The sequence below is a fragment of the Scleropages formosus genome, chromosome 8, assembly GCF_900964775.1.
Source record: "Scleropages formosus chromosome 8, fSclFor1.1, whole genome shotgun sequence".
Taxonomy (NCBI): Eukaryota; Metazoa; Chordata; class Actinopteri; order Osteoglossiformes; family Osteoglossidae; genus Scleropages; species Scleropages formosus.
The window spans coordinates 4,932,033-4,959,743 of NC_041813.1; the positions used below are offsets into that span (position 1 = coordinate 4,932,033).

At 43.2% G+C, this 27,711-nt stretch overlaps 1 protein-coding gene and 1 long non-coding RNA gene across 2 annotated transcripts; both read right to left on the minus strand.

Moving 5' to 3' along the window:
* Nucleotides 1-882: 882 nt before the first annotated feature.
* Nucleotides 883-17,619, minus strand: socs5b (suppressor of cytokine signaling 5b). The gene is made up of 2 exons (XM_018766140.1): nucleotides 17,316-17,619; nucleotides 883-2,924 (listed from the first exon to the last, which is right to left on the minus strand). Exon 2 carries the CDS (start codon nucleotides 2,904-2,906, stop codon nucleotides 1,218-1,220), a length of 1,689 nt encoding a protein of 562 aa, XP_018621656.1. The 5' UTR covers nucleotides 2,907-2,924; nucleotides 17,316-17,619; the 3' UTR covers nucleotides 883-1,217.
* A 7,768-nt stretch (nucleotides 17,620-25,387) lies between these two features.
* Nucleotides 25,388-26,018, minus strand: LOC108942748 (uncharacterized). The gene is made up of 2 exons (XR_001966737.2): nucleotides 25,934-26,018; nucleotides 25,388-25,788 (listed from the first exon to the last, which is right to left on the minus strand). It is a non-coding gene; the product is annotated as an uncharacterized LOC108942748 (long non-coding RNA).
* Nucleotides 26,019-27,711: the final 1,693 nt, after the last annotated feature.

Consider the following 27,711-nt stretch of genomic DNA (forward strand, 5'->3'; position numbering starts at 1 on the left):
GTGTGTGTTGGTGGTCCCAGTGTAAAAGGATTCAACTGCACACAGAGGAGCTAAAGTGCCCTATGTTGGCAACCCATTATTTAAGTTTCCAACAAACTTAAAAAGTAATATATGTATATACACACATATACATACGTATACACACATATGTTACACACCCCTGTGCAATTAGTGGTAGTGGAATTAAGGTTTGCAATAAGGTACAGAGGACTGTCTATTGCGCGCACTAGTGAGGCTAAGAAAGCAAGAGCAGCAAATACTCATGATGCAAACATTGTACTGTAATTACACATGCATGGGACTCAGCTCCTGGAGGCCAGTAGGAAGCAGGATGCAGTGGAGCCCTTTTGCCGATCTGAAGCATTGCTGTACTAGACACGCAGTGCCATGGACATCATTCATCCCCCTCGCACCCTCCCTTTCGTGTCCTCTGCTCAGGAGTTTAGTCCATCCACTATCGGCCTTCTCCAGACTCACTGTCACACTGTCCCTTGTCCGTAGTTAGATAAGCTGGAGGTCTCCCGCTGACTCCGACTTCCTTTGACCAGTCGCAAAGCTGAGACGAGGAACTGCCCTTTCGCAGTAGGACAGTCAACACGCAGCATGTCTGCCCCTTTGAATCCCTGAAGACTCAATGTTTCTACAGAAAACTGTATTTTGAATGTCAAGGGGAGCCGCATAGTTGCTTTATCAGAAGGAGGAAAAAGTGAAAGAATTTACTTTGTTTCATACACGAAACAGATTTTGTTTAGAGCCTTCCCACCAAAAGCCTGGAGACACACCCTGGGTACACAGGCAGAAGCAGACAGAAGTCATGACAGAACTGGAATCGTGATGGGCCCCGTTTTTTTTTTTTTTTTTAAAAAAAAAAAAAAAGGCCGATGCTAAAAAAAAATGTGTGTTTGCTGGACAGCGTATACTGTATATATTTATATATGTGTATGTAGTCCCTGTGACTTAAGTAAATAATATGATAAGAGGTTATAACACATTTGTATAGTTTTACACAGCCATCCCAGAGCTCCACCCCCACATCACATCCCCACTCTGCCTGAACATCCATACAAAGGAGTGCGCAGGTGCTGGACTGGTATGGGAACATGATGTCATGTCCGAGTTTTTTTTTTTTTTTTTGCCTGCTCCCCTTTAAGGAATCTGATGAAGGAAGAGACGGTCAAAGTGTGCAAGGCAAGAACCACACCCCACCCCCAATGTCTCTATTTGATCTTCAGCGGTTCCCGCTCAAGCCAGCGCACGCGCACCTTCTGCTTGTAGTGATACTCCTTGAGAAAGTCCTGTAGGGCAGGGGGCAGCGGTAGGCCACCTATACCATCATAGGTAGTGCGGCGGCAGATGGCGGCACGGGCCAGGTGCTGCAGGCTGAAGGGGAAGGTCCGGTGCAGCGGCACCGTCAACAACGGTTCAAAGAACATGCAGGAGCTCGGGTCCTTATAGTGCTCCAGCAAGCCCGTCACTGTTGACGAGTGGAACACACAGGGGTCATGTGCGTCGAAGCTGAAGTTGTGGTTCCACTGCTCGATACGTGCATGCAGTGAGCGGTTGTAGCGGCGGAAGCTAACAGAGAAGAGGTAGTCCTCCTGGGCGGAGTCGCGCAGCAAGAAGGTGCCCTCGGGCTTTCCCTCCAGCAACGCTTCTGCTTCATAGCGGTCCATTACACCCCAGTAGCAGGGCAGCCCGGTGATCTGCAGCAAGTCCGGCACCAAGCAGTGGATGTAGTCGATCTGAGTGTGCACCTTCCACGGGCCCTGCCGGCTAAAGTGGCCCTCGCCGGAGGTGTGGCGCTGCTTGGGCCGCCGTGACTGCAAGCAGAGGGTGGTTGAGTCCTCTTCTGAGTCACAGTCAGTCTGCTGGGGTACCGCCACCGCCGCTGCTGCTGCAGTCACCAAAGCTGCTGCCCCCCCTATGCCTGAGCCACTTGTGCTGCCTAACCCTGCCCTTCCATCCCCAGAACCCTCACCAATCCCTGGCGCCATTTTTGGTCCCAGCTTGTACAGGGAGCTGATTGATGCTGTGGCCTCAAAGGTGTGGATCTGGGCATTGGGCGGAGGGTCCACGCCTTCTTCGATGCTGAGCCGCCGCCGCTCCCTCAGGCGCTCCTCCTCATCCTCAGGTGTGTGGTGGGCAGAGTCAAAGGCATCTAGCAGTGTGGTGGAGGACTGTGGACTGACCGGCGCTGTGTGCTGCTTGATCAGGTGCCACTTGTGTGCCAGGTCTGAGTCCGGTGGGAATGGGCACTTTTCTAGCATGAGCTCCGTAAGGTGGATCTTGCGCTTAGAGGAGAACAAGGCCTTGGAGGAGCGGCTGCGTGTCCGTAAGGGCAGACAGAGGCCCACTGTCTCATGCAATCGCTGACGCAGCGAGCGTGCACCCGAACCCCGGCCCCCCACCAAATCCATATCGTGGACGGAGCTGACGCCATAGCGACGCTCGCGACGCGGTCCCCCTCCACGGGGCCGGCCTAGCCGCTTGTCCGTCTCCAACGAGCTCTGAGTCTTGGTGGAGCAAGAGTGCTTCTTCTTGCCACCCCACGGTGCATGCCGTGAGTACGAATCCCTCCGTGCCATGGGTGTACCCTCTGGCCTGCGCCCGTCCTCGCCCTCCTTGTCAATGGAGATCTCCACAATCTGGGGCAAGTCCGACACACAATTGTGGCCACGCCGTGCCTGTAGCCCTTCAGTTACCAGAGGCAGCGAGGAGGGGCTGCGAGTAGGACTGGCAGCCCGTGAGCCCAGGGACTCGGCCAAGCGTACCCCCCGGGCAGGGTCCACCACACAGCGGACGGCGCTCACCTCGAGGCCACCACTGCTACGCCCGGAGCCCTCGGTGTGGAACAGAGTTTGGCAGCGGCTTTTCAAGTTGCTCCACATCCTGCCCACTTTCTCCATTGACTGATGGACCGAGCCCTGCAACAAGGCAAAGAAAACAGTCTGAAAGAAGGTTTTTTTATTTTATTTATTTTTTAAAGCTCAAAGTCTGCTCATGTTGTCAGAAACTGCCTCCAGTATAACATCAAAAGATTTCTATCGGGAGGTGATAGTTACAAGTACTTCTAGAAAGAACTAGCAATTCTTAATCCATACTGAACCTTGCACATCATCACCAAAATTATCAAAGGCTCTTTGAACAACAGCCAAAGGAACAGTAATACCAAATGGATTAACATATTATTAGTTCAGTAAGGAAAGCTTCACTTCTAAACTTTAAAATATTGCATGTCTACATAGAGGTGTAAAAGTTTTATAAGTCTATTAGGTGAATATTCACCTGTTACTAATATGTATTTTTTCCACAATGCAGGACTGGGCCAGACCAGTGTGCTGTGCAGTAGAGAAAAAATAAAAAATAAAAAAAAAAACTAATGGAATAAAATGATCTAGTGGGATGACTCTGAGACTAACTCAGGAAGATGGTGAAGTCAGACACATTCAAGGTCTCTGCATTGCTGGCTTGTGTCAATGTATGTTTGCCTTCATTCTCAAGACCAATGGTACACTGAGGTACCCATATCTCAATAGCTGCCCCTAAACAAAATGGGAGGAGCATTTTGGACAATGTTCATTTTATATTACAAGAAGGGTTTCATGTTTTGCTATAACTGTCTGCTGAAGACAGGACTGTACACAACGGTGAACGTGAGAGTAAGGATGACAGATTTGCCCACCTCACTACCTTGGCCTACTCTGTTCCGTCTCCCCGGTTGACTGTTATAAAATAAGGTCCAAGGGGTAGGTGACAGTATCTGTGACTGTGTATGTTAATGGTGGGTAGAGGATCAGAGCAATGGAAGTGTTGCCAGGCAGACTGCAAGGGACACAAGGCCACAGCTAAAAATGCACCCATGGATCGGCTCCCAGCTGATCCGCTGGTATGTACTGTATTACAGTGCCAGCCTGGGCCTGACCAAGTCACCCCCTCCCCTTGCTCGCAAGGAGCCACAGGCTCTTTGAGTTAAGAAGGGGTGGAGAGGGTGGGGTGTTTATAAAAGGCAAAGAAAGTGAGAGCATGCAGGTGCGAGTGCCTCTGTTTGTGCAAGTCGCCTTGGAGAAACATGACAGATAAATATAAATTGTACCCAACACTGCTAGCTATACATAGCTTTAAGGCCATTTCAAACTGACAAATATCTGGCCATTCCAAATTTGTTTTTTTTTTTTTTTTTTTTTTTTTTTTAAATAAAATATTTAAAACATTTTTAACACCATCATGGAATAAGAACTACCCGTTTAATAAAAATATAACCAGTTAAATTTCATAACACCTGGAACAGCACCTTCTTGGCTCCCTGGCTTAGCGACACCAAGTGAGCACTTGATCGTCATTTTATGCTAAATCTAACATAACTTTCAGAGAAAAATATAAGCAATAGTAACTGTAACTCATTTAAAAGGATGCTTTGAGAAGTTAGGCAAGTTCGATGAATAGCATGGTTCTGAATTCTGCCCATGTGCAGGACCCTTTGCTGGAGCATTCTTGAAGAAATAGACCTCATGCTTAAAAGAGGTGAAAGAGCAGGGAAAAAGGGGACACTGAGTCAAAGACAGCTACCTAAACAATGCAGCATGTCCCCAACACACATTCACACTGGATATATGCCACTTGCCAGATAGTACACTTTTTACTCTGCCACACGGCTGTAAAGTCCTTTGTGAGGGAGATTTACATCTTCTTGCACTGACCTTTTGCTCAGCAAGACCACTAGCACAGCACCATGTCATCTGACCACATTTCCTGTAACACAGATCCTTTCCTGAACAAATCGCTTTTCTGCCCAAAGTGAACTTCTGAACAAAGACCATGCTGTTTGGAGCAGTCTGTGTCACCTTTATTAATAGGCTGCAGAGTTGACATCTTCTGCCAAAGCTACTAACTTTTACTCACTGATACAGATTGAAGCAACTGAAGTTAAACTACTTTGGGGTAGTAGAGGAGGCCTCCAGAGCTTTGGATCAGAAAACAAGATTACAAGAAACCATCGACTAAGATTTATGTTTCAAAGGCTAAACAAACATCTTCAGATTCTCCCTGAAACACTTAGCTGTTAATCACTGAGTTGCAATATATTCATGTATTTATTTCTTTTGTTAAACACACATCAACAGCTCCCTTTGGAAGAACACTAGCCAGGGCAGTGTCAGCAAGGAACAGACTTCAACCAAGCATCCAGACTTGAGTGTCAGTTAGGCAATGTGTCCACACCCTGGGAGTTTAACACAGCATTAGTCATCCACCACACTCCCAGAAAATGCTAAACCGCTGCGTGGATGTCGGCAGCCCCAGAGCATACGCACGCGCACATACGCTGTGACCAAGCTGATGGTGCATCCTCTACCTGGTTGCTTGCTTTCAAACAGATACAAAAAACACAACCGCTACTTTACCAGCACCCAAATCAGCGACATGGTTGGGAGCACAGCATTTCCCTTTTCAAAGGATTACTCAGTGCTTGTTCAAAACAACACTGTTAGAATAAATGTGGTGAGGTATGGCTTAATGACTAGCCTGTTCGTAAAATAAGCAAATGACAACACAACAGCTCACTATAATCCAAAGCCCTAGTAGCCCTTGACCTCCACACCTGACTGAGCACAATGTTATCAGAAGAATCCAGGCGGGGCAATCTATGTGCAGTCATGGTAGCATAGCTCCACAGGCCCTGCTCAGGCTTCAGAGCAGCCCGGACAGGGCCTTTGTCCAGCAGCAGGCCTGGCTTTGAACAAGGCCCAGCAAGTGCCTCCACAAGCACGCTTTGCCAAGGCCGACCCCCCTTGGCCCTCGCAGCTCTGCCAAACAAGGCAGCGCTGAACAGGAAGTCTCATTAACCCCAGCGCCACCAGTCTGCAGAACGCCATCCATTCGGTTCCAGTGAAAAACAGAAGTGACTATGCCACATTGGTTCTTGTTTTGTTGCAGCTTATTTCACCAGAAAGAATATGTCCAACAGATTTATCAGTAGCCTGACACACAAGACCGATTCCACACCTATGTTAATCTGGACTGAAAAGTTACTGGGAAGGACTTTCAAATAGTTATACATGAAAGACTACTTTCAACCTTACTGATTCCGAAGTGGAACAGAGCATAAGGAGGAAACTTATTTAGGGGTGGCTTTCAGTTTCAAACAGAAAGTCATCCCTTGTGATGCAGCAAAGGTGAAGGTGAGTCAGTGGCGCTGTCATTAGGGCAAACCGTGGACTTGCAGGAGCAACAGGAACAGAGGGCGACATGCCTTCATCTTTGATGGTTTTTACATTTACTTGGGCCCAATGACTACAGAGGAGTTAGGCTGGATGCAGTTTCTAATGTAGTCCAGTATGCTGTAGTTTCTGCTCACCTTGCCAACCCAGAAACCCACATACACAGCAGGGGGAAATGCCGCATTAACACAGGGATGAAGGTGTAGTCACTGTGGCGGGATGGGCTCATCTGCAATGAGACTAGCAATGTGCATGCAGCTGTCTGAAGCCCCAAATCCCCCTCATCCCCCACCCCCACACACACACACGAGAACCTACCCAACTGTTCATGCATATTAATTGAAACTAAGTTTGAAGGAAATGCATTTCTTTAGAAATGCACTTATTTCTGTGAAAGGCACACTGGGAGTCATGCATGCACATACACAGTAAACTGGAGTCCATTGTTCCTTATGAGTGAGTGTTTGGCTATAATTGTTCCGCCTATTCTCTCCGGGGCGGTCCTCACTTCCCCTCCACAAAGGAAACGGCCTTGCACAATTCTCTCCCCCCTTGTGATTCGGCTGGGCTTTCGTGCAGTGGCAACTCAATGGCAGAGAAAGCACTGCCAACTGTCTGTCTCACTATCACCACACCCTTACTGTTGCCCCCCCCCCCCCCTTCACTAAACTCTACAGGCCTCTAGCTGCAGTTCAGTAAAGTAAATACATTAGTCAGTGTCATGATCCTGGTCACTGGAAAGTGGAAGCACTCAGCTCAAGTTTCTTAAAGCCCAAAGTCTCACAGAGCTGAGGGGAACACAATTAATGCGACCTATCCATTAATACAGCTTTCTATAATATGGATTTAAACCACTTGCACATATACCTGCACACGCACAATCCAAATCTTAGATACCCATCATCCCCTATTTGTTTTTCTGTCACACACACAGAGCCCATCTTCTGCCACTGGGCCAGCTGACACAGCAGGGGACAAGAAAGGACACCACATCGGTGGAAAATATAACAGGAATAGAACAAGAGGCGTGTTTTCTGCTAGGAGAAAGGCTCAAGGAGAGACAGTGAGGGGGTCAGATCAGGCTTGGTCACCAATAGGGGAGCAACTGTCTACAGGCAGCCAACACAACCCCTAAAGGGTAGCCTAGAGTAGTAGATGGAAAGTGCTACTGTCAGTGAAGCCTCATTACAAAGTTTTAGTGAGCTCAAGGGTATAGTTCCCTTTTTGTCAGGAAAAGCAGGGAGGACACAAGAGACCGATACTAAGGAGGGGGGGGGGGGGGGGACTCAAACGGTCAACACACAGAAATAAGAAAAACACAAAATAATAATGTGCAAGTCACACAGTATAGAAATTCCGGGGGGGGGGGAGAGAAAGACTGCCACATTTTTGCAGCCTTGATTTCATGTAGGTGATCCACTTCAAAACTTGTCTTGTGGACCACAATCATCAATGAATCTGTTACCTGGAACTGATCACCCTCAAACCCTATGGAGATACTACACTCCCCCACCATTAGCTGTTTGGCGGTTCCATGCACAAGAAGTCCAAAATCAAAAGTGTCTCGGTTCTGGCTCCAATACGGTGAAGTTCCATCTATCATTCACTGCTGAATGTTTCAACATTAAAGAATTATCTAAACGCCCCATTTCTTTCAGGTCCACTTCTCTTTCAATCTCATTTCTGCTCTGTAAACTTCCACTACATTATATGCCAAATTTAAAATATTAAAAAAAAAAAAAAACCCCACACACAAACAAATTCAACATGCAAACAGAGGTGAATGTATGGCAGCAAAAACAATGGTACTGGTCTATTTTACTGTACTTTAGAATCATGTCTCCATGTGGCATGATGGATTGGTGTACCTTTCCTAGATTAGGGCTCTGTGCCTTCAGGATAGAAGCTCAAAGACCTGTGGTCCCACCTATGGCAAGTGGTTATCAACAGAGTAAGTGACTACCATGTTATCAACACGGATATTCCTGCATTGCAAAATTTTACACTTAATATGATCAGCAAAATAGAAAGTATGCTATTTAAGCCATTGAGTTCATTCTTGAAAAAGGTGCTTTCCCTGATTAAAATCTACTCAAACTAATAAAACACCACCTTCTGTTTGTGTGTGTACATGTATACATGCTTGAGTGTGTATATTCCCAGTTACACATAATTGTGCTGTATTGTTGAGTCTACCCTTCAGAAAAGACTTGAAATCTGGACATTACCATAAACAGCAGTACAAACCATTGTGTAAGCCCTTTCACTACAGCAAGGTGCTGATGGTGGGTGGGTTATCCAACAATACACCTGTTATGATTGGACAAACAACATACCACTTTCCAAAGAGCAACCAAAACAAGAGGAAAGTATGGGAATACCATTGTTTTTCTCCCTTTGTTCCATGCACCACACCCCACATTTGTTCTTTTTTGCCAGACCTGTCTCAACTAGATTTTAATATCAGGTCAAAACCATCTTGGGTGGTTCTCCCTCTTTTTTCCATGTGTGTTGGCACATTTTTCTGTGTTTCCTTCTCATGTTCCCGCAAATAAACACACTCAAGTTTACAAGCAAACAGGAATGACAGAGAAAAGCAGCCAGTTTATAATACTGCATCTCAACCAATAAAGTTTCAGTACTGAATTAGCATGTTAAAGATATAAAGAAAACATTTAAGGGATAATACAGAGCTCTTCTAAAATCAGATTTTTGGGTCCAAGATTGAAAATGATTTAGAGGTATCCTGGGGAGGTGCTTATTATTTTGTAAAATTCAGTTTGAATAAGAAGTTTAAAAACTTCTGAAAGAAAAATCTCAAGAATTTCAATAAAGTGACCATTTAAATACCTACAGCAAGGAATGGATGTTAAGTACTTAACTTAATAGTTATTGGGCCACCACACTCAAGCACTAGGAGACTAATTCATGAAACATTCCCCACATTCACGCCTCTAAAAAAACATTTCTTAGTATGAATGGTGATGCAATTACATCACCTTATTCAGACTGATACATTTTCTATCCTTATTATAATTATTTCCTTGGTGCATGGCTTGTCCAAAGTTACTTACAGCTTCATTTATCTATATAGCTTAATGTTTTTACTGAAGCAAATGAAGTAATGTGTCTTGAACTGAACTGGGAGCCCTCAGGTTAGTCCATAACCATTATCATTATGCATTCTACCAGGACACCACAAAGCTTGTTGTCCAGGTGAATGTTAGAAATACACCCGTTCTGTAAAAATCACCTCTTTACAGGAATTCCTGTTGTCAAGGGATCAAATTACCATTTTAACTTTTAGGGAAAATAATTTGTCTCAGGTGTTTATGAGAAAGAAACAAAGCGCCAAAGAATGCGTATTGTGAAACTCTGCAAAGCGTGCCATTAGACATTCAGCATTACAGACAAATATGCAACATATGATCATGTGCTCACAAGAATGAGGCTTTTTACACTTAGTGTAAAAAAAAAAAAAAAAGTTAAAGGCACACCTGCACATGACCATTCCCAGACCTTCCTCATTTCCAGTCCCTTACCCTTTTCCAGTCACTGCTTCTGTAAATAGCACAAATAATCGCACAAGTGTGATGCTCACCTTGTCTGTCCTCAATCCTGCTCCCTTACAGAAGCTGGTATATCACAATGACATAGGTAACATTTATATGCTTTCTATAATGACCCAAAGGACTCAGGTTTATATCTCATGTCCTACCTTAGCACCATTAATCAAGATACACCAAACTGATTCAATACAAATGACCCAGCTGTATAAAGGGGAGTACCTTAACAATGCAAGCAACAGAAAAAGGGATTAATAATAATTCTGTTTCTGTTGTGATAGACTGATTAGTGTCAATGGCTGTGACTGCCCTATCACAGACAATCTCAATCATTCTCCCACGCTGCATAATTTTCTGTTCATAGTTACTGTATTCTGTAATTTCCTGAAACGTACCAGTGCTTATTTAATGTTGTATAAAAAGGCACATATTCTCAAAATCACTTATTGTAATTTTCCACTATAGGGGACACTTATGAGAAATGGGTATAACAAGCAACTTACATGTGCATCTTTAGTTTCTGCAAGGACTACATCTCATCAAGCTATAGCACCAGTTTAGAAGAAAACTCAGATATGTTTGAAATTAATGCACCTCATTTTAATCACTGCTTCATTGACCAAAACATCACACATTAAATTATATATCATTACTGGATCATAAGGGTAATATTGACTTTACCAGGCTGGATACAATAAACCAAATTTTCTACATCTTAACTGGTCAGCTAAACACCATAACTTGATTTACTCTCAAGCTATTTTGCATGTTTACACCTGTGATTTATGGTCTCTTTGTTAGCTGGTTAGTTAGAAAGCAGTTTACTTTTTGCATCAACACAATTAATGTGTTTTATATTAACTGAAATTTTCATTTAGCAAGCTGAAGAGGCTTCTTAATACGTTGAGCCTGTTACATCTGTGGCAAATACTCCATCATGAAGACATGACACATATGGCCAATAAAGTTTGGAACACAAGAATCAGTTGAAAAGACAATGCAATGTATATACTGCCAGGTCCCACAATTCTGTAAAATACAGTTTGGCTAAATGCATGTATAAGATAGAATAGGACCAACAGGAGAGCCAAAACAAGATATCAATAAAAGCAATGGTGGTCACACTATTTTAAATGCAGGCCAATCATTGACAATGGCAGGAAGGCTGCCAACCCAGGGCAGGAGAAAGGAACAGTGACAATGAAACTGGTCTCATGTGATCCCATTTTTACAACACATTCTAATGGAGTAAATGTTTTATTTCTATTAGGGAAATCATTACTCATAAACATGAACTAGTACAACAAGGCAATTCATTTCATCATGTACTTACACAGGTAGTCGCTGCTCTATGACACAAGACAGAACAGGATGGTACTTTATTAACCCCTACAGGGAAATTCACAATACAGGAAGCACACATTGGCTTGAACCCACAACACAGATTCAGGCTCCCGCTGTACCAACTGAACTAAGTGTACACCAGATAAATGTAATTAACTCAATGTTTTTCACTGATCTATTCAACTTTTTATCTTTTTGCTGGAGTGGTTGGTCAATGTTTAAAGATTCTTAGGATGAATAACCAGAGGAAATCAGCATTTGGGTCATACTCTAAATCTACACTTTCTGGGACAAACACACAAAGTCATCAGAAGCAAAGAGTGAACTGATCCTATATGGAGGTGTACAACACATACACAGAGCACAGGAAAGCACTTTACTTTTTTGGATACTGTATGCACATTACAGCAGCACAGCAAATCAAAATAGGAAGACAAATGTCTTCATTTCTCTGCAGGAGAAAACAGGAACACTACACTGTAAAAGATACATAAAAGTATAACTTTTGAAAACTAGAAGGTAAAAGTAAAATATGTGCAATGCAACAGCTCTGAAGAGATGTGTATGGAAATGCCCATTTTCGCATTTCAGAATTACAGATAATGTCCATTTACATACATTGGGGCTGCCATTTTTGAAACTTTGCAGCATTTAAGGCTAAGCAAATTTTCTACTTATTCTGCAGGATCCTTTCATTGCATGCATCTTTCATAGTAAAAGTTAAAATTATCAAGCATGCATAGAAGTGCAATTTAAAACAAAATTCACATAAAGTATAGTGCTCTGTGGTAGTGAGATCAGTCTGTTTTAGGTATGTTTGCTGTTGCTTATTTACACAAATACGGATAGGACTGATAGAAAAGCGGATTTTGGGATTTTAGTGTGGTGGTGGTGAAGGGGGGGTGCCACATTGGTTTGCACGGCTGACAGCATTGCAGCCCTGTGCACTGGGATCAGTGGGAGACCTGGCCTTCATCTGCCCCCTCTTGCCTGAGCTAGGTAATCTGCAGGTGACTTCAGGACAGACATCTGCACATTTTGCATGACTTCTACCCAAGCTCTGCAGTTACACTACCTAGCCAATGTTTTATATTACACATTTCATTCTGGTACAGCATATGCACAGTCCTGGCACTATGAGGCAATCTGAAATAGGTTTCATCACTGCAAAGTCTGTGTGGAGTTTGCATGTTCTCCTCAGGAGTTTCCACCCAGTGTAAAGATATGCCTTACGGTTGGGTTAGTGATTCTAAACTGACAATTTTGTACGCATGTGTGTGGCAACCCTGCATAAGCTAGCACCACATGCTTCCAGATACTCTTGATCACTGTGACTCAAACAGGACAAGTGGTTAATGACAGCAACAGCACGAGTAATATAGTGAAGAATTTCTGTACATTTCAAAACATACAGACATCAATGTTATGGTAAGAATTTGGATGGCCACCTACACCAAGATGGAACAGAATCAAAACAAAAATATCCAATTTGATTGAAGGAAAACAGCAACTGAAAAATTTCAAGTACCTGGATGTTTTCTCCCCTCCAGTCAAAGAAACCAGCTGTTTGTCATTATTTTAAATATAAAAGTTAGAAACTGAGTGCACTGGTTATTTCTGCCACTGGAGCCTGGTCTCTCTGTAGATTAGATGATAAAGTTTAAGGGTGGCCTCTTAAAAACAAATGAAAGTTTCAACATTAAAACAGTTAACCGTTAACAGTTCCTTCTAAATACACCAAGTGAGTTTAGTGGCAACGTGAGCTGCAGGACACCCTTGAAGATCAGCAGGAGGGAATCACATATAAATCCAAGCACAAAGAGAAAATGGACACAGGAGGACGAGAGTATAAGTTAAAGTGAGTTTGAAAAACAGCATGGCTACAGAATGCACCTCTGTAAAAATGTCAATCATCTCCCAAAAACCATTTGTTGACAAGGTTTACCAGTGATTGCTTGGTTCAGCGGTCAATTGTGTGTACTCATTCCCCTGAAGTTTTGGGTGATTTGTTTGAGAGAACACATCAATGGGACAAAATGGGCTGTTCTCTGAATTACTGCCAGCTATGCAAACTGAACTATGACTGCCAAAGTTGTCAGGATGCAGCAGAGCCAGATCCACTAAGCTCACACCTTCTGTCTACTGGACCTGTAACATATGAGTTAGAACCATGGTCTCCATGACCCTCTTTCATTTTATGGAGTACAGTCAGCAAGTCCTAAGACTGGCCACCATGTGACACTGCTGTGTTCCATAGAGATATACTTCTAGAATACAAGAAAGCCAACAGATCATTTCTTTAATCCTTGTGATGAAAGATTTTTACCTGAATTCTGGTACAAAATCCTGTAAACCTTAGAAACACAACTAAAACTGCAGTATTTTCCAAAGTTATTTTCATAAGCCAGTGGCCACAGAGACATTTTGCTACTTGTTCTGTATTCACAGCAGAAATTAGCCATTCTCCATAGTTTGAGTGTTCCAGATCTGGACAAGCAACTGCAGGTCTGCAGCAATGCAGAGGAAATAATAGCAGGTTCAAACATCACTTGTATTTGACACATCCATCAGATGGGGGGAGGGTTACTGAAGTGTTTTTCTGGTTCACAACCCACACATATCACACCATTTTTAGGTCCAATGTATTTATGCACTGTCCAGAATCCAGAAGACAGTTGGAACAAGCCTCCTACAAACTGAAATACTGCACTATAGATAAGTTTCACTACTGTATCAGGGCAGCTTTGACTCAGGTAGTTACAAAGAAAAGTACACTTAAAACTGACCACTTGCACTCAAAAACAATGCTTTTGTGAACTTAATGCTTCAGAACAAGTAGCTGAATTTTACTTCAGTATCAATGTAGATTTTAAAAACAGCTTCAGATTACCCTCACCACCCTTTCACAGCAACTGCACTCCATGCGCAGCACATTCATTACTGTATCCGACACCTGCATCGGCCTGCCACATTGGATGGGAGACACAAAAGGAAGCAGATGACTCTGGAGTATGTGGACCAATGACATCATGCTGAACTTCTGCATGTGCAACAGTATGTCAGTAACATATGAGGTCTAAAAAACAGCTCACCGGGGGGGAATCCACAGAAGCAAGATCAGTGCCAGAAGACTTGCCATCCTGGGCATGTTACAGAAACTTTAAAAGAAGGCTCAAAATACAGATAAGTAAGAAGTGAAACTGAGGCCAAGACAGAACCATAGCGTTTTACTGCCTTTGAACTGAAAGACAAGACAGAACAGTTTCTTCATTATAATCATTTGTTCATGTTCATTATCTGAAAACTGTGTAGGCAGGACACATCATGGCCACATAAGAAACCATGCATTCAGCATCATAATTGTGCCCCTGAGTTATGCCAGCTAATTGCACGAGAGATACATGAGGTTACTGAACTACGTCAAGGAGGGAGCCAATGGGGTTTGACTAATGGTACTTGCTAACATCACAAATTATTTTAAAAAGGGCACTAGGACTAGGATTTCATGTCCACACAGAAAGAAATAAGCACAAGTTCTTGAAATTCTGGTGACCAGCTGACAGGAAAGACCACTTTGAGTCATTAGCAGGAGCCACATTCTTTTCGCAAGAAAAACTGAAAATATCTTGGAGAGGTCTCATGCTCATGAATCCAGAGTTCTGGTGCACTGACAATGAGGAACATTTTAACATAACAGTATGGAAGAAATATGCAAGTAGGCCACCAACTAAAGAGCCAGGAGCACTTTGAAAAGACAGCACTGAAAGGCAGAGGCAGCCTTAAGAAAGCTTTAGCGTGAAAACCTGTGAATGGGATGAATCAAGAACAAAGATGAGACAAGATCTTCTGCAGCTGACCATATACTGATCTTATCCCTAACCTGCCCCAGGGTTCTGGGTGAAGCCACCACTGAGAATAATACCAATGTACTTCTGTCCTTCCTGACCACACAACCACTGACAAACAGCTTGTTGCTAGCCTGAAGCTTTGAAATTGAGAGCAATACAATTCAACGTGAGGGTGTCGTAATATACAGATCACAATGTCCATGATTTGGTATGCTGAAGCCTTGACAGATTAACAGTGAAGGAGAAGCTATAGGAAAGTCTCACATATTCTGTGTAACTTAGCATAATGAAAGATGTAGCATACCACTTAAGACGAAACCTTGGACTAAGCTGCCAAATACTATAATATCTAGGTGGCAAAAACTGAAATCTCACTGAAACGGAAAAGGCATGACTGTGATTAAATATAGACGAGGAGATGACAAAACGGCAGCTTGCGTGCATACACGTGCGCACGCGCAGACATCCACAGGAAATCTGTTTCAGATGCAGTCCCAAGTCTTGCCAATTATCATCTTGGGTTTTCCATTTCTACACTGGAACAGATCGTACTTGCCTGAAACCAGCCCTCCCGCTGGCTGCAGCAGTGGGACGTACTCATGGCTGGAGGTCGTTGTTCTCCCTCACTCTCTCACTCACGCAACTTTAAATACTGCTATTGCTGCCATGGGAGTGTTTAAGTGGGTCTTGCTACAACAATCCCTAACACTGGTTGGCTCCTGAGGTTTCCAGCTGGGCTTCAACAATTTTCCCCCCCCCCCAAGAATGCATCCCCTGCCCTCAAATCTCACTGCCCAAAACCTGTTTTACAGGAGGAGATGCGAGTAATCTAATCAGTTAAGCAAAACCGTACAGTTCATCAGAAGACAACCCAAGCACAACAGTCTAGCTCCCGCAGAGGTCATTTTAACATGTGCAGCGCGAATTTAAAAACACTGATCTGTTGGTGTAAAAATGCAAGTGGACCTCAACAAAGTTTTACATTTCAACCCTCGTGTTTGATCCAACAATCACCCCACCCATTCACCGTGCATCCCACCCAATCCCTCTCTAGGGAGCAAAGCAATCCCAGACAAGGCTGGAGAAAAGGCAAGATTACGAGAGGAAGTGCTCTCTCGACCCAGACAAGAGTAAATGAGATATTTGCGGTGTCTCACTCTCGGAGTGATGCGTGGGGTGGCAAGAAGCCACAGGATCTAATTGCCTCACAGGCATTGGCCTCATATTCCATTTAAGTTTGCCGACACCGATAGGTCATGAGCAGCACATACCCCCCCCCCCCAACTCCAGTCCCACTTCTCAGAACTGCTGAAAACAGCTCTGGAAGTCAACTGCCTCCAGAGAGAGCAGTGTATCCAAAAAGAACGTCCATTCATTCCTGTCACTCCCACCTGGCTCCAACACTGCATAACATAGTGGCAAAGCCATATGACAAGTACCTTCTCCACAGTCCTTTGTTCCTCCATCTCCTACAACCAATAGCACAAACCAGGACCCTCTCTTGACAAACCTTTGTTGCATCTATCCTACTTCAGGACACCATTTTTTAAAAAAAAAAAAAAAACAAAGAACTTCAGGGGTCTGACAGCTCGACAAAATGTGCTTTAGCACAATGAAAATGAGAGCCTTTGTTTCCGCTTCCTCCAATTTACCTTGGCTTGGGCAGGTGGTAAAACCGCTCCACATCATGCAACAGCAAGGTAATAGAGCATTTGGGGGACATACACAGCATAAAATTACCTACATGGAGGGAGTTTGATTAATTTCCATTTTTAAAATGGGGGAGGAGTTGACTTCATTCTCAATATTTCCATATAATCATGTATACATCTTCTTGAGAAAAATGTTACATCGTTGATAACCATTTCAACAGTTAAGGACGACTTGAAAAGTAGCAAATGCTGTATGGATTTTTAAGATCATATATTATATGGCTAATAGCACAGACAGTAGTAAAGAGCCTTTCTTTCTGCTCTGGTTAGCAAAGGGATGCCAACAACAGCGGCCTTTTCTCCCACAACCTGAGGCAAAATCCGCCAGAGCGGTGCTTCGCTTCATATATCATTCCGAAAACGCTTCATAAATCTTCATAACATGATTGGTGGAAAAAAAGTCGACAAACCGCAGTGTCGAGGGGGTCCCTTTCTCTCTTATTTGGCCTTTCTGGAGAAAAGAACCGGCACAATTTTCCTGCCTTTTCACTGGATCCCCTCGCTTCGCCTGTCGAGCTCGTCATACAGGCAAATAACGGACGAACGAACAGACTAGCGACTCGCGCGAGACAAGATACACCGAAAACACGGAGACACAACACAAGCATTTCGTACAAATCTTTACCGTACCTCTTTTGCGCTTTTTTTCCCAGCAGTTTTAACTGTTCTCTTTTGTCTGAGAAAAATGGCTATGAAAAGCAGTTGAGCGCATATCCCCCCTGGCGATCCGCTGTGCCGAATATAAAGTGCAGGGACGCACGGCAGCCCTTCTTCTCATTCCTGTGGCGCCTCTGAACGCATATTGCATATGTGCTGCTTTCAGGGGGTCTGTGAGCTCAATTATTTCTTTGAGAAATGCATTTCGTCGCCGCTTCGAGCCCCTCTCCGCTCTCCCCCGTGATCTCCCCTCTTCCTGACAGGCAATATGATGGTCGCCAAGCGAAGCCGAGAAAAGAAATGAGGAGGTGGGACCATTGCAGGTGGGTCTTTACTAAACAGGCAAACCTCCAATAGAAAAGCCGCCCAGCAGGATACTTCCGGTTGCGATACCGGATAGGGAATCACCTCGCCTTGTATTATTTCGTGACTGACGTGAGGAATATCCAATAGGAAGCGGGAATCTCTGTTTGGCAACCACTTGGAAACGTGGACGACAAAAATGGTGCTTGCGTGCGGAGTTGAAAGTGCTATGCAAAAGGACGATGTAGAAAAAAGTGAATGCCGCAGAAGCCTGAACCGGAGACAAAGTAGCACTGTACTCAATGTAGCCGTGGGCGGCTTCGGATATGTGTTTGCGCGCAGAGGAAATGATGTAGCTAAGCGAGTTAGTTATGGTGATATTGAACTGGGACACGGCGATGTTCTTTCCCCCTCTCTCTTGCCTCATTTTTACTGAACAATTTACGGAATTATATTTTTATATGTATTTTTTTATGTCATTACATAATATTCCCATCAGAATTTCGCTGTATATGAATTACTCATCCTATACTGTATATTAAAAAGTAAATATGATTTTTAAAAACACGATTGATGGATAAAATCACAGAATTGATACAAATATGAAGTGGTCTACCATTGTTAACCAACATAACTAATTAATCAGTATTACCCAAATGATCCTGATGACGTGCATCCTAAAGTATCTGTAGGTTTCATATTATCTGCTTTATTCCATACACTGTGACTGTTCATATTGTTGACACACATACACACTGGCTGAAACCAGAGCCTAACCTGGCAACACAGGGCATAAGGGACACACCCAGGAGGGAATGCCAGTCTTTTGCAAGGCGCCCCAAGCGGGATTCGAACCCCAGATGGGAACTGGCCAAATCCACTGCGCCATCGCACCCCCCCCCACAGCTACCTATAAAATGTACTGTATAAACATTGTAATATTTTCTTTTTAATAAACATTAATTTATGCATTTAGTCACAGGTAGTATCATGGGTTGGGCTGTAGCCTCCTTGTTCTTATCCCACTCTTACTCTAATCCCTTTGACCAAGGTACTTATTCTGAACTGATACTGTAAAAACAGCCAGCTCCACAAAGGAGTATTTAAAGTTAATATGCTAATATTGATATGTCTTTTGACCAAAGGTATTGGCTTAAGGGGGATGCGGTGGCACAGTGGCTTTGGCTGGGGCCTGTTGTATGGTGGGTCTAGGGGTCAAGTCCCACTTGGGGGTACTTTACAGCAGACTGGTGTCCTATCTGGAGTGTGTCCTCTCCTGCCCTGTGCCCTCTGTTGCCGGGTTAGGCTCCGGTTCACCGCAACCCTGCTCAGGACATTGTGTGTGTTGGCTCAAAAATGTTAATAATTGTATTGGGCTTTTCCAATGATTTTCTTTCTTGAGAAGTACATTCTATAATACATAATAAAATGTTGAATATTTGATATGTAACAATGAGCAGGACTGTGTCGTTTAATCCATGATACCCAAGCAATCTTTATTTTTGAAACACAGTGGGGGAAAAAAAATATCATAGGAAATTGGCACATGCTCTTGCAGAGAGTAAAACAGCACTGCAGATGCTATAGCCAAGAAATAGAGAATTTCAAAAGTGTAAGGTAAACTGTTTTTGGATGAGCAACCGGAAAAGACAATGTTAAGCATAATCTGTTTTGTGCGCACATGTACAGTCAAGATTCGTATAAATTAAAACCAGACAGGAAAATTCAAGGAATGTTGAACTAGGAAACATATTATGGGGGCAGCTGGTAGCAGTGGTTTGAGCTGCTGCCTTTGGAAACCAAAGGCTGGAGGTTCAAATCCAACCTCAAGCTATAGTACACTTGAGCAAGGTACTTACCCTAAAATTCCTTTACTAAAACTGCCCAGTTCTACAAATGGCTAAATAATTGTGAGTTGCTTTGTAGGAAAGTGTTGATACATGTAAAGAATTATGGTGGCCAGTATCTTTAGCCTTCATTTTATTACTTGGGACCCAGTCGATGATGTGTGGATTACTGTCATCCAGGGTGATTGAGACATCTAATAGTCTTTATTTTGTTGGAATGATTCTATATTTTACAAAAAGTCTTTTAAAATCCAATACCAAACTGTTGCTTTGTAATGTAAAGCTATCCACTTTAAATCCTGCTCTCATACTTTATCATGGCACTTAGCCTGACTGAACACAGCAAAAATACTCTTCTATAAATGGGTGCACACACACATTGTACTCTGCAATAATATTCCCTGACATCAAAATAAAAGTAATGAAGAGAGTGTTAAAAATTATCCTCCCCAAGTTATATTCATGTTGCTACTGTATAATGCAGTGTCGGAATAAATTATATTGTACTTTGTTTCCAGAACTGGCAACTGTTAAACACATTTCAAGTCTTGAGTGGGATAATGTATGGAGCAATACCCATCCTCCCAGAAGTAATGAGTTTTATCCTAATTTAATCACACCCACACACCAAAAATTGCACTATACTACTGTACAGTCATTTAAGTTGACCACTTTGAGAAAAATGATACCAATAACGACACATTAAAACTAAAGCACAAGGTCACTACAAGAGGCAATACTGTACTAGTACCACAATTCTACATGTTTGATGTCTTTTCTTTTTCGAAAACCTATAACATGAGGATCCATCCTGATCAAATCCATTGCTACACCTGGCTGAGGCACATGGGATGAACTACATCAATTTTTGATAGCATTATGTTGAAGGAAAAAATTAAAAGCATTTTATATTTATTTAGCAGACGCTCTTCTCCAAAGCGATTTCCAATAAACTCTATGTAGTGTTATCAGCCCACACACCTTATTCACCAAGGTGACTTACACTGCTAGATACACTACTTACAATGGCTCACTCATCCATATATCAGGGGAACACACTCTCTCTGTCACTTACACATTATAGGGGAACCTGAACAGCATATCTTTTGACTCTGGGGGGAAACCCACACAGGGAGAACATGCAAATTACACAGACTGACCAGGGATTGAAGCTACATCCTCTCACACCACCCAGGTGCTATGAGACAGCAGCGCTACTCGCTGTGCCACCATGCTGCGCATGGTGTGGCATTAATGTGTGCCATTAAGTATTCGTTACTCAGCTACCAAGCTACAATGTGCTAAACATTTTTACCAGTGATGCGTTTTAAACCTATTACATGATTACTGCTTTTTTAGAACAAATGAACATTCAAGACTTTTCCCAGGCCTCTTGTGAAAGACGTCTAGGCTTGCTGTGTCAAACCCCTTTGTCGCAGAACACACGTTGACCCACACATGGTAAATCCATTGTCCAATGTCTGCCATGTCCCACTCAGACTCCGAGTGGATTATGTGGTAGGAATTTCCCTTACAAAGACAGATTCTGTTCATCTATCCAAGCTTTCTCCTCACCCAATCAGCACTATCAGACCGTATGTCACTTTCACAAAGGCCATATTCATCAGTGTCGGCTAAGAAACGTGCCTCTGCCCTTGCACTGTCGCCATTCTTTGCCTGCACTTCGACTCCAACCATCGTGCCGTTTCAGCCTCTAGCACCAGCACTAACCTCCCAACCCTCCGAAACTCTTCCCCTCGGCCTCCCACCCTCTCTCCATTCCACCCTTCCTGTAGCTCTTCCTTTGCTCTGCACATCTTTCAGATGACTTCCTCTGCAGGAGCTAATGACTAACCCCAGTGTGATCTGGAACTCGCCCGTTCCTCCACCATGTGACATAATAGTCAGCTCCATATTAATGCTGTTGCAGTGAAGCAACCGTTTCGGATCACAAGACCCTGCAGCGGATAGTGAGGACAGCTGAGAAGATCATTGGGGTCTCTCTTCCCCTCATCGCAGACATTTACACTGCACGCTGCATCCGCAAAGCCACCAGCGTTGCGGATGACCCAACACACCCCTCACACAAACTCTTCACCCTCCTGCCATCCAGCAAAAGGTACCGAAGCATTCGGGGCCTCACCGTCAGACTATGTAACAGTTTCTTCCCCCAAGCCATCAGACTCCTCAATACCCAAGGACTAGACTGACACCAACCCACACACACACACACAGACACCCATACTCAACTGAACACTACTCCACTCCCATTGCAATTTTTTGCACTGTTCTTCTACCGTACTGAGCAACTGTATTTTTTGCTGCTACAGTAATATGTTTATATCGACAGTGTTTATTATTATATTGTAATATCTTCTGTTTTTTACCATGTGTTTTTGTTTTGTGTAGGTAGCTTTGCTGTTTTTTATGTAGCACCATGGTCCTGGAAGAACGTTGTTTTGTATCACTGTATAGTGTACCGGCTGTATATGGGTGAAATGACAATAAAGCCGCGTTGACTTTGACTTGACTGTATTATTAGAGCAATGTTTTCTTTTTGGAATTGGTATCTCTGGCAAATCACAGGCGAAACCTGCTTTTTGCTTGCCTGAGAGTTCTGCATCAGGTTCTAGCACTGAATTTGTCCTGGAGTAGTCAACAGATGTTGCTGTGAGCAAAGCTAGGCTCAAGTGCTACATCTGGGAACGCTGCAAGCGTCTGGTGCACTACGGAACTGAGTCGCGCTGCGGAAACCCCAGGGGAAACTGTGTCGGCCTCAGCAAACCAAGTAATGGCTCCATGAGAACGTCACCGATTCAATTACTCTGACATGACTAACACACAAAATCAAAATATGAAATTAAGAGTTGGCTGCACCGCGAGACATTGCAATCAACTTTGCGGAAAGGATTGTATTCTTCTGAATTCAATTTGCACAGTAATTTCATGTCTTGTGTCAGCTGAGCTTGAGAATGACAAATGGAAAGACTTTTCCGCTAAGTGTGTTTTTCCATCTTGATTTGTGTGTTTAGAAGTTAATAAAATAAGTTTTTATCTGAAACTTCTACCATTGTCCTCATTCTATAAATACCTAAAATGTATATATACACCATACACATTTACATACATATAAAACCAGAAACAGTGTTACTATAGACACAGTGGTACCTCATTTTGCTGGTGTATATAGAGGTCAACAGATTTACGTTTATTTATTTAGCACATGCTTTTCGCCAAAGCGACTTCCGACGAACTCTATGTAGTGTTATTAGCCCACACACCTTATTCACCAAGGTGACTTACACTGCTAGATACACTACTTGCAATGGGCCATTCATCCATACATCAGTGGAACACACACACTCTGTCACTCACACTCTAGGGGTGAACCTGGACAGCATGTCTTTGCACTGTGGGAGGAAACCAGAGCATCCAGAAGAAACCCATGCAGACACTGGAAGAACATGCAAACTCCACACACACTGAGCAGAGATCGAACCCACATCCTCTTACACCACCCAGGCGCTGTGCCACCATGCCACCTGCTTTAAGTGTTCATCCTTATTAACATGTTATCCTTAGGAACAGCTGGTAGCTGTTCAAATGACTGTCAAAATTAGAAATGTGTGTCACATACACACACAGTTGTAAATATATAGCCACACAAATAAGTTCTAAGCTCTCTGGTTTTTAGACATCAAAGAACTCACTGGCTTGTCGAAGTTGCTGCTCTTTCTTTGCTTCTTCATGGGAAAGACTTGGTTCCTGTGCGTGATGTCACATCATGTAATGCTCACCTGTCTGGGTGAAAAACATGGTGCAATTTGCAAGGACCCTACAACCTGTCACACATATAGCTTCACTACACATCCTTATTAATACATCCCAGCAAAGCAGCTTTTGCCTTGCCACACACCAATCAATTTGCAGCCCCAGAGATGCATGCTATACATCTGTTGCTTATATAATTAAGAGAACTAATAAAGAGCTGAGATACAAATTTTTGAAAATACAAACATTAAAAAAAGGGCAGATTGTTTTTTATTTTAAATTAGAAATGTAGCAGAGAAAATTCAACCTGAGTCCATAGGTGTCAGTAAAAGTCACCCACATAGAACACCGGTGTGAGAGTGCTTTACCCTGAATTCCTCTGGTAAAAAATAGACAGCTGTTGTCAAATGGGGTAAACAGCAAGTTGCTTACACTGGGTCCTCAATTATGAGCACAACCGGGTCCAAAAGTCTGTTCGTAACTGAATTAGATCATAACTGCAAAGTCACTTTTACCACTATTAAGGGCAATGAAAGAAATCTGAATACAGATGTCCCTCTTTGTATTAACAGGGAAGGTTCTGTAAAAAGCCACAGAGATACAATAAATTAAAAATTCAGTATAACACTTCAATCCATCAATCAATAACCTGTCAAATGCAGGGTTGCTGCGGTATCCTGGAAACATGCACTGTGAAACATGGTACGTTGGCACATGCTCCTGATATACCGACATGGCAGTGTAGCATTACCATTATTACCTACTTACATTTATTAATTTAGCAGATGCTTTTGTCCAAAGCATTATAAACTCATTTACAGTTACATCTCCACAGCCCTCTATTCCACTTTGAATCAGTTTTTTTTTTCCCCAGTGAGGAGCCAACTCTCGGTCCCGATCAAATTCATAAATAAAGGACCCATTGTATACAGTAAGAAGTACAGTATTTTGAATATTTAGACAGTTACTCAATTGCTGACATCTAGAGCACGAGAGATGAAAGTACAACAGGACTGTTCTCACCAAATGAGTTGCGTGTATTCAGTTCCATAACCAGAAAAAAAAAAGGTCTGTGAAGGTCAGATAAGATTTTAACCAAGAAAGGACAATCTCAAGACTAGAAGTCCGTTTCCAGAGACCTAACTGCTTCCGTATCCACCGCACATTATCTTTCCAAGGTGTTTAAGGCCCAGGGGACTGTGACCCACCTCCCTGGATGATTCCAGAGAAGCAAATCAATGTTTGCAGTAGAGGATTGTTTGAAAGGTGGAGAAAGCAGCTCAATCAACTGCCACAATGATTCAAGCTCAGCTTCACACACAAGGTACGAGTCTCAACTCACCATCCATCACCAACCCAAGGAAAGGGGGTCACATGGCAGGAGATCCAGGAGTCCACTGCTGAAAAAGTCCTGAGTGCATTTTCCAAATGGCACTTATGATTTCATTGAATTTTAATATTTGTTGATATTTGATACTGTTTTAGAGTGTTGTAGTTTGATAATTATGTATTGTTGTATTTCATTTTGGTGTCATCCTGTGAGTTTAACATATAACGCTGACTGCAGATATGCAGATTCATGGGTTCTCCTCCCTTGAGTCGTGACTCAGAAGTTGTGTTTTTGAACATATGACTTGCGGAATTGCTGGCGAAGTTCAAGTTCAAGTTTATTGTCATAGGTACAAGTACCACGTACAAGTATCATGAAATTCTTCCTGAATGCTTCTCCACAGACTATGGACAAAGACAATAGAAACACTGCACAAACAAAACAATGACAGTGAGTAGTGCAACAGCAATAAATAATGGTAACAGTAATAATAATAATAATACCAGTTGACCACCCTCTGTAGGGCTTTCTTGTCCTGTATGGAGCAAAGCAGAGTTGTAATGACTTGTATGTACTATTTCAACAGGTGTACAATGTCTGTTTTTTGATAATTTATTCAATTTTGCATATGATCTTTTTTGAGTCTATTGAGTTCCATGATGGCTTTGTGATTATTTTATTTGCAAGCGTATATTTGTAAAGTGTTTCTGAGACACCTGGAGAGCCCTTGTTGGCAGCCTATGCCCCAGGCAGGAGGGATGCAGGGTGCTGATGATGAAGGAAATTTAGATTTCTTTTTTTTTTTTTTTTAAATGTGCCAAAATCCTTGAGGGAATGTCTTGTGGACAAATGATAAATGAGAGCTAATTAGAGCTTGTTGGTAAAGAACAGAACAAAAAACAAAGTGAGGCCTTCGCTGCAGCGAAACAACATTGAGGAGGTTCAGCAATGTGGGGTTGCTTCGCAGCCCCTGGAACAGCAACAGGGGATCTTCTGTGCGCGTGGCATCATGAATCCTGCAGAGAAAGCCAAGGCATTGTGGTCTTGGGCCTCAGTCTCGTCAGTGAAATTTCCTCTTATTCCTCCTTTAAAATTCTTGGGTCTGAATCTCGTCAGTGAAATTTTTTCTTATTCCTCCTTGGTGGTTACACACAGTGAGTCAGTGGGTCCAAAACGTGTCGACAAACCATCGAACCTGGGTTTTGGGTCAAGTGTGGGAAATTATACTTTGTGTTCGCATTGTAAAGAGAAAAAAAAATGTCCGCTAAATGTATATGTCAGACACCCAGACAGTTCTGCGGGGAGGGAGGCAACAACGAGGTTTTTCCACAGACGCTTACCTGCGATCTCAGTCTCCGTCTCTGCTTCCCACCAGTGAGCTCGCGCAGAGCGGGCTGAGGGACAACCTCGTGCACGCGCCTGCGCGTTCCGAGTCGCTGCGCGTTTTACGTCCAACCGTCAAGCGATAAAACTGCGCACGCTGCTTCCGGTCGCCATCTGGCGCGCGGTTTGAGTTGCGTGGAAAATAAATACCGCTCAAAAAGTTTATGGCGAAATGTTTTACTCGGGTTCGAAATTTAGACTTATTTCCAATAATATTTCCAAAAACAAAGGTTGTGTTGTGCTTAGAGTTAAATAAAAAATCGGACAACCATTTTGGTCAATTTCTGCTTTTTCTGTTTAGGATGAACTTGAGTTCCAGAGTATTTGCGAAAAAGTGCAAATATTTTGGCCACAACCTCACTGATAATTAAACTTCTACCTGCAACCTGCATACGAGTGATGTTCACACGTTGTACGACTTCAGGCAAAATACTTTTAGCGCGTAAGGTGTTGTGGGATAGCAGTTTGATAATGGTCCTGTTTCTGAGGCTCAAGTGACTGTAGTTGTAAGATTATGTGAATTGGGGTCCGAACCTTACTGCTGTAGTACGGCAGCTGACAACAGGGGGCGTGGCGTGGGCGGGACCAGGCTACACGGGGCGTGTTTGGGTGGATCTAGGCAAGGTGGGGGCGTGGCTGGGTTAAAAGGGGCGTGGTTGCCCAGGACACACCCCAAACAGCCTGAGAGATGAAATTTAAACCGGTTACAAATACTGTATGTTCATATAGTTTGTCTTTACACCATATTGTCACTTGATCAGATGTGGGTCGTCAAGAATCAGCAAGATCACATGGATTCTCTGAAACTAAAAATAAATTTGGACAAAAAATGCCTATACTTGCGCATCAAGTGGCATGAAGAAAAGGGTTTTGTCTTTTTTTCTACATTTAAAGACTATACGTAAGGGTCAGTCATGCCCTTGGTCACCATAGTAACCATGGGCTGTTACATAGCAGAGACGTTATGAGGGTGCTGTGGATCTCCGTGCACCCCAACTGTTCACAATCCCACCTACACAGCAGGATGTAGAGAGTGGGCCAGCCTATGCACCCTCTCTCCAGCTCTCCAAAGAATCAAGCCGTGCTATGGTGAAGGAGCACCCAGTACTGCAGAGTATTACACCTTTGCACAGAGGCCAGCCGCTTACACAAACACGCACACAATATCATCCATTTGCTGCCCAGGGCTTCAGACTGCGACACTGGCAAACTGGCCATTGTCAGGGATCTGGTCAATTTTATTCAGGGCTCAAACGTGCTGTCTGTCCTGATACCACGAGCAGGAGGGCCCAGACGTGACACAGATCTGTCCCGTGTCTGTTGCTCTGATGCGAGTTACCTCCAGTTACTGTGCTTTGACGCAAACTGGAATCATTAGAAAAACATTTTCACTGTGCGTAAATGTCCAGTATGCTCACATAAGCGTACAAAGGACAGCGTGGTGTTCATCTGCTCTTACTGTGTTTTCAAACCCTGCCTCCCTGTAATTAAAAGGCAACTTCCCAAACAGAGCTTTTAAATACAGCCCGTAAAAATATGCAAGGGGATGAAACAGCCTTAGGCTCAAGCCATATCAAGTCTACACTATGTCATAAAGTTTCTGGTTTCCCAATGAATTACAGGACTCATTTCTGAATATTAAATTCTAATTCCATGCGTAGATCTTCCTCTTGTAAGACACGTAAACTTCTTGAACCAGTTATGATATTACTGACTAAACTTTTGGCTACGGTCA